Source organism: Pseudorasbora parva, chromosome 3, assembly GCF_024679245.1.
Source record: "Pseudorasbora parva isolate DD20220531a chromosome 3, ASM2467924v1, whole genome shotgun sequence".
In the NCBI taxonomy this organism is placed as follows: Eukaryota; Metazoa; Chordata; class Actinopteri; order Cypriniformes; family Gobionidae; genus Pseudorasbora; species Pseudorasbora parva.
In genome coordinates, this window is record NC_090174.1 from 63,411,587 (window position 1) to 63,422,176 (window position 10,590).

Consider the following 10,590-nt stretch of genomic DNA (forward strand, 5'->3'; position numbering starts at 1 on the left):
TTGTCTTTGATTTATTAATAACTCGGCATCTCCTGTATCAAAAGAGAAATAATGTCATCCGATGTTTAAAATGAATAAAATAGACTAGACAGAGATCTGGAGATCTGCAAATACTGAACTTGGCTCTCTCCCTTCTCTCGCGACCAGCCCACTGTCGGTGAAGTGTGTGTGTCGGTGAGATGCACCACGTGTGTGAGTGTGTGAGTGTGTGAGAGAGAGATGCACAGTGGACCTTTTTTTTGCCCGTTTGCGTTTTTAGTGGTTTACTACTTACACAATAAGTAATGATATTGTTTTATTGAATTTCTGTCACTACATAATTTTAAATATAAAACAGCGGTCAAATATGAAAAATACAATCTCTAAGGTCTCCAATGATTTATAGTTTGTCAAGATTAGTTTAGGTTTAGTGTAGAATATTACGGTTTTAAATATGTAATGGCTTTGGGCCCACCGGTGGGCCAGTAACACTCAAGGGGTTACGTTTTTTTCTCCATTGTTTATTTTTTATTTTAACATATACCATGCATATTTAACTTTTTATTTATTTAAAGAAACCAAACCAATGCACATTTTCAGCTTGTTTCTTTTGATATAACAATATGGCATACAGTCACTTCAAACTGTTGTAAAGCTGTTCAAAACTTCATTCAATGTAATTGAATAATTTCAGGGGAATAATCGACAAATATGATTTGTCATAATCGTGCAGCCCTAATTACAGTTCATGTCTGCAGTAACACAGACATGAAACTAAATGTTTATGTCCAGCCTATTCTTACAACCGGGTGTGTGTGTGTGTGTGTGTGTGTGTGTGTGTGTTCCCTAGAAACCGCTCCCTGTTTTTCCACCTCGTCAGAGTTTATGCGGAGCCAAATGCACCGCCTACATGTTTATTGCTACACAGCCTAGAAACCTGGCGGGGTGTGAGGACTGCACCTATATCTGCTCGCTTATTATTAATACGGCTGTTCCCTTGGCAGTGTCTCCGTTACACAACCGGCCTCGTGCTTCATGGGTGGGGAACACCAGCCCCGGAGCCCTTCTCAAATTCATCAAGGGTTTAGGATGAGGAGGAGAAGCCATTTAAAGGAACACTCCAGCGTTTTTAGAAATAGGGCTTATTCAACTTCTTTCCTTCATTTAGATATGTGAGCAAATGTATTTTTGTCTCAATGCATTGTTTTAGTTTGGCAGGGTCGCGGCTTGCTTAGCTTAGCATAATGAATGGAATCCTGTGTTGCCAGATAGCATGTCCTGAGTAAAAGTGATCCAAAAAAAACCCACCTAATTACTTCTTGTGGCCTGCGTATTCACAACAAGTACAAATAGCGATGCAGATTAAGACTAGGTGATTTAGGCAGATATTATGGGGAAGCAGCGATATCACACCACACATTGCGATCGCTCAACAGCCGGAGGACGTGAGGATGAGACGTAATATCTAGGAAATTGCCTAGTCTTAATCTGCATCGCCATTTGTACTTTGAACACGCAGGTCACAAGAAGTAATTAGGTGTTTTTTTTTTTTTTTGTATCACTTTTACTCGGGACTTGCTATCTGGCAACATAGGATTCCATTCATTATGCTAAGCTAAGCTAGCGGCGACCCTGCCAAACTAAAACAATGCACTGAGGGTGCGTTCACACTTGTAGTTCGGTTCATTTGGTTAGTTTGGTCCGGACCAAAAAACAAAAACAAACATAATAGTCCTGGTCCGCTTAGCGTTCACACGGGCATTTTTAACAGCGAACCTAAAGTTACCGAACCAAAGGCATAGGGAGACGGTCACAACCTGATTGGTCGGCTTATATGACGTAGGAGCTCGTTTACCGAACATGCAAAACAATGCTGTGTGCGGATTACACGCGCGGGCATTTTATGCGTGTACATATGGCATTATTTTTTACCAGAGAACTCATGAAGAGCTCATGAAATGTTCACAACATTCAAAACAACGCTGTGTGCTGGATTAAACGCGATCATTTTATGCGTGTAACACATATGGCATTATTTTTTACCAGAGAACTCATGAAGAGCTCATGAAATGTTCAAAACAACGCTGTGTGCTGGATTAAACGCGATCATTTTATGCGTGTACATGTGGCATTATTTTTACCCGCTGAGAACTCATGAAGAGCTCATAAAATGTTCAAAACATTCAAAACAGCAGCAGGATTTCCTCCGTTGTGCAGAAAAGAGTCGGGCGTCTCTTATGCAAAAGAGACGGCCGTTCTGTCGTCTGTACCTGCTAATAATGGGCAACACGGGAACTTTGATGAGATGAGCCAGGTATGCTTTTTGTGTGTTTTTATAGCATTTTCGAAACATGCTCGTCAGACCAAATATTGATGAGGCTCTTCCTCGTTGCTCCACGTTTGCCCTCTAACGTTAAAGTTACTCATTTTGGATAACGTACACAGATCTTTCCGCGTCGTCAAATCAGCTGCATTATGCGTGGCATCTTGTGACATTATACGTCTGGTTTTTGGTCCGTTTACATGTGTTTGGTCCGTGTTGCGTTCATATATCAATCGAACCGCACCAGAGTTCGTTTGGAAGCGGACCGAGACCCATCTTTTTAGCGGTCTCGGTCCGCTTGTTTGGTGCGCACCAGGGTTCGGGTGGCAGCGTTCACATATGTTCAAATGAACCGCACTAACCGAGCAACCGCACCAGGGTTCGTTTTAATCGAACCAAACATGACAAGTGTGAACACACCCTGAGACAGATGCATTTGCTCACATATCTAAATTAGGGTTGCACAATTTGGTGACAATATATAATTGCGATTGCGATTTAAAATACGATTATTATTATATTTTACAAATGAAAAGTATATAACATTTTGTGTATATATATTAATGTGACTAATAATAATTATTACGATTATTATTACTGCTAAAAATATGGGGGAGGCATATTTATTTAGAAAGGGTGGTGAGAGGGGGTACATTGTTTTAATGATGTTGAGATGTGTGTATTTAAAACTCTGTAATTGATATATTGCACAACTAAGATTTTAGTAACTGTTAATTTATTGTATGTTTCTATTTCTACCTGCCCAGGGACTACGGGTAGAAAATAGCAATTTTGCTAAAACCCGGTGCAATGCATCTCTCCTTGTTATAAAATAGGCTAATGTTTTTATTGTGCACTGTCCCTGTCTCAAATAAAAGTAATAATAATACTAATGAGAAGCCACATCAGCTCACACACACTCGACTGACGATATGAAGTGAGGTAAAGCATGTTACTAAACGTTGTCTTTAGTTGAACAGGTTTATGAACGCTTCACTAGTTTGTGAAGATGTTTGACTCGTGTTGCTTTTTCAAACGCACGTTATAAGCGACTCAGTCGCAGTCTTTCAGACGGAGCAGCGTTTATCACAGAGCCGCTCTTCGCTAACACACTGGGCATTTATTTATTTAATTTAAATCGCAGCCTTTGAGCTTTCATAATCGCACACAAGCCAAATCGCGATTGCGGTTCGATTTCGATTAATCGTGCAGCCCTAATCTAAATGTAGGAAAGAAGTTGAATAAGCCCTATTTCTAAAAACGGTGGAGTGTTCCTTTAAGCCTATCGTCCACCTTCACACTTGGTTATGTGCTTCTTCTTTTTTTTTAATCAATAAAGCATATTATTTTCAGTGTAATCCACAGGAAACAAAACATGTTGAAGCACAGATTGCACTGTATTGCAGCTCAACACAGGAAACACACAAAGAGAAGGATATGAAATGGAACAGACAAAGATGTGGATCAGGCCGGGAATAGAATAGTAAATATTTTGCCGTAGCAGTCAGAGCATAAGTTTGGAAACAAAAAAAACACATTCTGAAGTGTCTTCTGCTCACCTGCTGCATTTTTTTTCTGATCAAAAATACAGAAAAAAATAATTTAAATCATAATATTTCACAATATCACTGTTATATCAATGTTATATATTTATATGATAGTAAAGCAGTTGTTTATTTTAATTAATTAATTAATTGTAATTTTTATTATTTATTTTGTTTATTTTTATTTAATTTGTTTATTTAATTTACCAATTTTTTATTTAATTTGTTTATTTATTTAATTTAAATTTTAATTAATTTATTAAGCATTTTATATTTATTTATTTTGTTTATTTTTATTTAGTTAATTATACATTTCTATTATTAGTTTATATTCCAAAGCATTATTGAATAGTGCATTTTCGTGACTATTCTACAAAAAAGGGGGGGGGGTTACAGTTAAGGGGTTACATTTTGTATTTATTTGTGTGTATATATATATATATATATATATATATATATATATATATATATATATATATATATATATATATATATATATATATATATATATATATATATATATATATATATATATATATATATATATATATATATATACACACACTCACACACACACAGTACGGTACTGTACTATAATATACACATCTGCATCAGACCCAAAAACCCATAGCGGTCGGGCTGTAGTTTACACAGTATTTCAGGGAAGCTACTCTAAGTTGTTGTTTAACGTTGTGTGTGTGTGTGTGTTCATATGTGAGCTCGCACACGTGTGTGTCATTCCAGGGAGTGACACGGCAGCGACTTCTCCTGCTTGGCCGAGACACGTTTATCAAACCTTTGCGTCATCTTTGGGCTTCATTCATTGTAAAGCTCAATTCTACATTTAGTGTTTAAATCGTTGTGAAGTGTGTTTCAGAGCTACTCTCTCTCTCGTAGCTAATCCTCGACATGTGCTGGATCTGGGCGCCAGTGTTGGGAAGCTGCTTTTCAGGCTTTTACTCAATTTGATGTTTTATTACATAACTAGCAGATTATCGCAGTCACAAAAACAATGAGGATCTCAATTAAAGTATTTGAAAACAAAAGGCTTATGACGATACTGAAACACCCTTCCATTATGTTTTATATAACCGAATCCCTGTGACATCTGTGAGTATTTAAAGGGATTTAGTTGTTAGATACTCCATATGCCTTTTTTATTTTTAAAAGGTTAATATAAACATATAAACAATGCTCTAAAATCAAATGGTGCAGATTTTGCCGTCAGTGCAGCGTTTTTTGATTATTGGTGAATGAATCTTTTAAGAAAGCCTCAGCTAATGGTGATGAAGCGACTTGACATCATCTCGTTGAATGGCGTCTCTCAGCACTCACTAAAAGAGCCCATTGCTCATTGTGTGGCTGCTATTATAAGGCGTATAGTGTGTGTGTGTGTGTGTGTGTGTGTGTGTGTGTTGGGGCTCGTACTCGTGTAATGAGATTATGCAGACAGCCAGTGGAAACTCGTACGGTGTAAATGATTCATTTATTCCACTTTTATATCTGTGTGTGTGTAGGCCTGTCACGATAACAAATTTTGCTGGACGATAAATTGGCCAATATATTATTGCGATAAACGATATTGTCATACTGAGACCATTTTCATCTAAAATAATGATAATGGCATAAAAATGCAGGTACACCTTTTCACCTTTCACTTCCCCTTTAAAAAGTCCACTTGACAAGCGTTAATGTCGAGCCCTGAGATATATGTAAATAAGTGAGCGTGATGAGACGTCATTCTCGGCCAGCAGATTCGTCTGGAACTCGTGGCTCTTCGGTTGCGGAGCCACACGCAAAGATACGAAATTTGACGTGCACAATGGCAAGCGAAACGGGGTCTCGCGCACACTCCGTCGTCGTCATTTTTGCCACGCGCACCCTCACGCTCGAGCGGATGCGTCGAGTATAAACGAGGCTTAAAGCTACACTGACGTTTGATAAGTTAATTCTTCAGTTCAATCTTTGTGTGCTAAAGGCTCATCAGTTCCTGTAGAGATAGCAATACACATTCTGCTTTTGCCAAATAAATGAAAAGCATGTCCTCAATGTCTTCTCTCTCGCTGATCAAAATATCACTTTCCTCAGAGATGGTCAAGCTCAGTTTGGGCATGATTAGGCTATGATATAACATTTTTTTTTAATACTGTATCCTAAATTGTGGATAATTAATATATCATATGCTGAAGTATTTCTGGATTAAAAGAAAACAAAACAACAAGAATCGTACAGAACGGAAAACCGTGACCCTAAAACCGTGATATGAACCGAACCGTGGGATTAGTGAACCGCCGCCCCTGATATGCCCCTAAAACACAATCATCCGCTGCCGTTTACATCCATTTTATTTATTGTTTTTGGTACTTATTTAAGTGCATTTGTTTAAACAGACTGAGAGTCCAAGCTATTATTGTTTTTGGTTGTTTTGTTTATTTATTGTGGTTATTTAAAATGTTTTCCATTTTTAGTGATAAATAGTCTTTAGGAATTAAAGTTTATTGATCTTTGAAAAGGTGTACCTGCATTTTTATGCCATTATCATTATTTTAGATGAAAATGGTCTCAGAACGACAATATTATCGTTTATCGCAATCATTTCTTGGCCAATTTATCATCCAGCAAAATTAGTTATCGTCAGGGTTTTTCCTGGGTCAGAAATGGTCTTTGGTGGTGGCTGTCTAGCTGACCAGACATGGTCATACATGTAGCACACACACACACACACACACACACAGAAAAAGTACCTACCCGCGTGATGTGAGCCCAATACATACAATAAATGTAAAATAAATGCAAATAATCTTTTTTTTTTTTTTTTTTTTTCATTATGTATGTTGTTTTGATGTTTGTTTCTTTTGTTCCCCGTTTTTACCCACTTTGTATGGTTTAATGATTAATAATTTTGGCAACAATCATTAAAAAATAGCATTAAAAATGTAATAACAAATAGTCTAATTCTCTACCATATACATATATATATATATATATATATATATATATATATGCCAACATTGTCACTATGATAAATTAAAATAAGCTGATAACATCACTGTTTACTCCAGAAGGACTGTACAGCCAAATCTAATTTTGTCGCAATATTATCCTGTTTGACACTGTGAAGCTGCTTTGACACAATCGTGATTGTAAAAGCGCTATATAAATAAAGTTGATTGATTGATTGATTGATATACAATTTAATAACATTATCAGCCAGCTATCAACAACTTGGGTTGCTCTGGTTTCACCTTATTCCAGTCTAAACAATTTTTTTGTGTGGTAATTTACCACACATTATCAATATAAATAGGCCTACCCAAAATAAATACAGGAAAATACTGTGGATTATTAAGACTAATTCTTACTAACCCCTCTTGTTTAATGGGGTAAGCACACTTGTATTCTCATCTCAGAGTTGTTGTGAGTAAATGATTACACACTGATTCGTGAGTTCAGTGTTGGACAGATCAGTTCAGTAAAATGAATCGGTTCAAATGAGTCATTGGTTCGTGAATTGGACAATAGCGGATGTGTTATGTGTGAATCCAGACTGTTAAAAAAACGCAAAAGATTTGTCATCACAGAAAACACTTTATAAGGATTTTTTTTAGTGTATTTGAAAGTATGGTTTATGGCCGCTGCGTGTGCAAAACGTATGTCAGAAGAGTTGCGTTTATTGAGCGCAATTCACACCCAACAGCAATTCAGGGGGAAAAAATTGCAAACGCACCACGTGGAACATGGAGTCAGTCTTCCGACCTTTTACTTTTTTGTAAGTTCAGCTGATTTTGATTGATATGCGCGAGTGAGAAAGAGCTCAGACTGTGATCGTTTTGAAGACAGAGAGTGTGTGCGTGCGCGGCTCTCTGCTCGTTTTCTGTCACTCAGTTAACGTGCACCCTGTCATGCGCATTAGTCATCCACATCAATATATAAATCACAATAACTCCTCAAATAAGGCTTTGGCGGGACAAAAATTTGCTTTGGCGGCCGCCAAAAAAAATTGAATGTAGGAAAAACCCTGATCGTGACAGGCCTATGCAGAATACATATCTATCAAACATTATACAATGATAATCTTCACAGAAAATAACAAAACAAAAAAGCAAACACTGTAAGTTAATACTTGAATCCAACAAGGAGAGTGGGACTTTTTATTTATTAATTATAGGTGTTTCTATTGCTGTATATATTACTAGATTTGCCATTCCTGGAAAGCCATCAATCCCCTTCTAACCAGGCTGCCCATCTTTTTTTAAACGATGCCTGTTGCAATCTAAGTGTGTTATTTTTTTCCATAACATATATTTTTTTAAATTAAAGATAACCATTTATTACAGGTTGGAGGCTCTCTTTGGAGCCAGTTTTTGGTGATAGCTTTTTTTTGCAGCAACAAAGAGTATTTTTAGTAAATATTATTCATCCTTAGATTTCACCTCCTACATATTGGCCCCAAGAATAGCCACCATGGGGTCTCTCTTTAATTTTATCCCCAATGTTTTATCTACAATATCAAATACGCCCTTGAACCATGAATGATGAAGTGTGTGTGTGTTTGCAGTGAGAGGGTCGAAGCCTGGCAAAAACGTTCAGCTGCAGGAGAACGAGATCCGTGGATTGTGTCTGAAATCCCGCGAGATCTTCCTCAGCCAGCCCATCCTCCTGGAGCTGGAAGCACCGCTGAAGATCTGCGGTGAGCAACTCGAGTACTCTTTAGTGTAATCACCTCATTATATAACGGTTCATCCTTCATTGATTCGCGTTTATATCTGCACAGGTGATATCCACGGCCAGTATTACGACCTGCTCCGGCTCTTCGAGTATGGAGGATATCCGCCCGAGAGCAACTACCTGTTCCTGGGGGATTACGTGGACCGAGGGAAGCAGAGTCTGGAGACCATCTGCCTCCTGCTGGCCTACAAGATCAAATACCCCGAGAACTTCTTCCTGCTGCGGGGCAACCACGAGTGCGCCTCCATCAACCGCATCTACGGCTTCTACGACGAGTGTGAGACACTTACTCACACACTCACTCGCTCGCTCACACACTCGCTCACTCACACAATCACTCACTGACTCACTCGCTCACTCACACACACAATCGCTCGCTTGCTCACTCACTCACTCTCACTCACACATTCGCTCGCTCGCTCGCTCGCTCACTCTTGCTCGCTCGCTCGCTCGCTCACTCACACTCACTCACGCTCGCTCACTCACTCACTCACTCACACTCGCTCACTCACTCACACTCTCACACACACGCTCACTCACTCACTCACTCACACTCGCTCACTCACTCACACTCTCACACACACGCTCACTCACTCACACTCTCACACACACGCTCACTCACTCACTCACTCACACTCGCTCACTCACTCACACTCTCACACACACGCTCACTCACTCACACTCCCTCACTTACTCACTCACGCTCGCTCGCTCACTCACTCACACTCTCACACACTCGCTCACTCACTCACACATTCGCCCACTCACTCACACATTCGCCCACTCACTCACACATTCGCCCACTCACTCACACTCCCTCACTTACTCACTCACGCTCGCTCGCTCACTCACTCACACTCACTCACACTCGCTCACTCACTCACTCTCGCTCGCTCGCTCACTCACACTCACACACTCGCTCACTCACTCACTCTCTCACCCACTCACACACTCACACGATCACCCACTCACACACTCACACAATCGCCCACTCACTCACGCTCACTCACTCACTCACTCACACAATCGCTCACACAATCGCTCACTCACTCGCACACTCACTCACTCACTCACTCACTCACTCACTCACTCACTCACACACACTCACTCACGCTCACACTCACGCTCACGCTCACTCACACGATCACTCACTCACTCACACAATCTCTCACTCACTCACTCACACTCGCTCACTCACTCACACTCTCACACACACGCTCACTCACTCACTCACTCACACTCGCTCACTCACTCACTCACACTCTCACACACACGCTCACTCACTCACACTCCCTCACTTACTCACTCACGCTCGCTCGCTCACTCACTCACACTCTCACACACTCGCTCACTCACTCACACACTCGCTCACTCACTCACACATTCGCCCACTCACTCACACTCACTCACACTCGCTCACTCACTCACTCTCGCTCGCTCGCTCGCTCACTCACACTCACACACTCGCTCACTCACTCACTCTCTCACCCACTCACACGATCACCCACTCACACACTCACACAATCGCCCACTCACTCACGCTCACTCACTCACTCACTCACTCACTCACACAATCGCTCACACAATCGCTCACACAATCGCACACTCACTCGCTCACACTCACTCACTCACACTCACTCACTCACTCACTCACTCACTCACTCACTCACTCACACACACTCACACAATCGCCCACTCACTCACGCTCACTCTCACACTCACGCTCACTCACACGATCACTCACTCACTCACACAATCGCTCACTCACTCACACAATCTCTCACTCACTCACTCACACAATCGCTCACTCACTCGCACACTCACACACTTACTCACACGCTCACTCACACAATCGCCCACTCACTCACTCTCTCACTCACTCACTCACTCACTCACTCACTCACTCACGCACTTACACAATCGCTCACTTACTCACAATCGCTCGCTCGCTCACACAATCGCTCGCTCGCTCACACAATCGCTCGCTCGCTCACACAATCGCTCGCTCGCTCACAC

The 10,590-nt window shown here is 40.5% G+C and overlaps 1 protein-coding gene across 1 annotated transcript in view; it reads left to right on the forward strand.

The window, feature by feature from the left end:
• Positions 1-10,590, forward strand: part of ppp1cc (protein phosphatase 1, catalytic subunit, gamma isozyme) — a 41,849-nt gene that overhangs the window by 15,046 nt on the left and 16,213 nt on the right. Inside the window, exons 2-3 of the mRNA XM_067439782.1 lie at positions 8,405-8,536; positions 8,621-8,851. Of these exons, the coding sequence (XP_067295883.1) occupies positions 8,405-8,536; positions 8,621-8,851 (363 nt within the window). The remainder of the gene's footprint in view (positions 1-8,404; positions 8,537-8,620; positions 8,852-10,590) is intronic.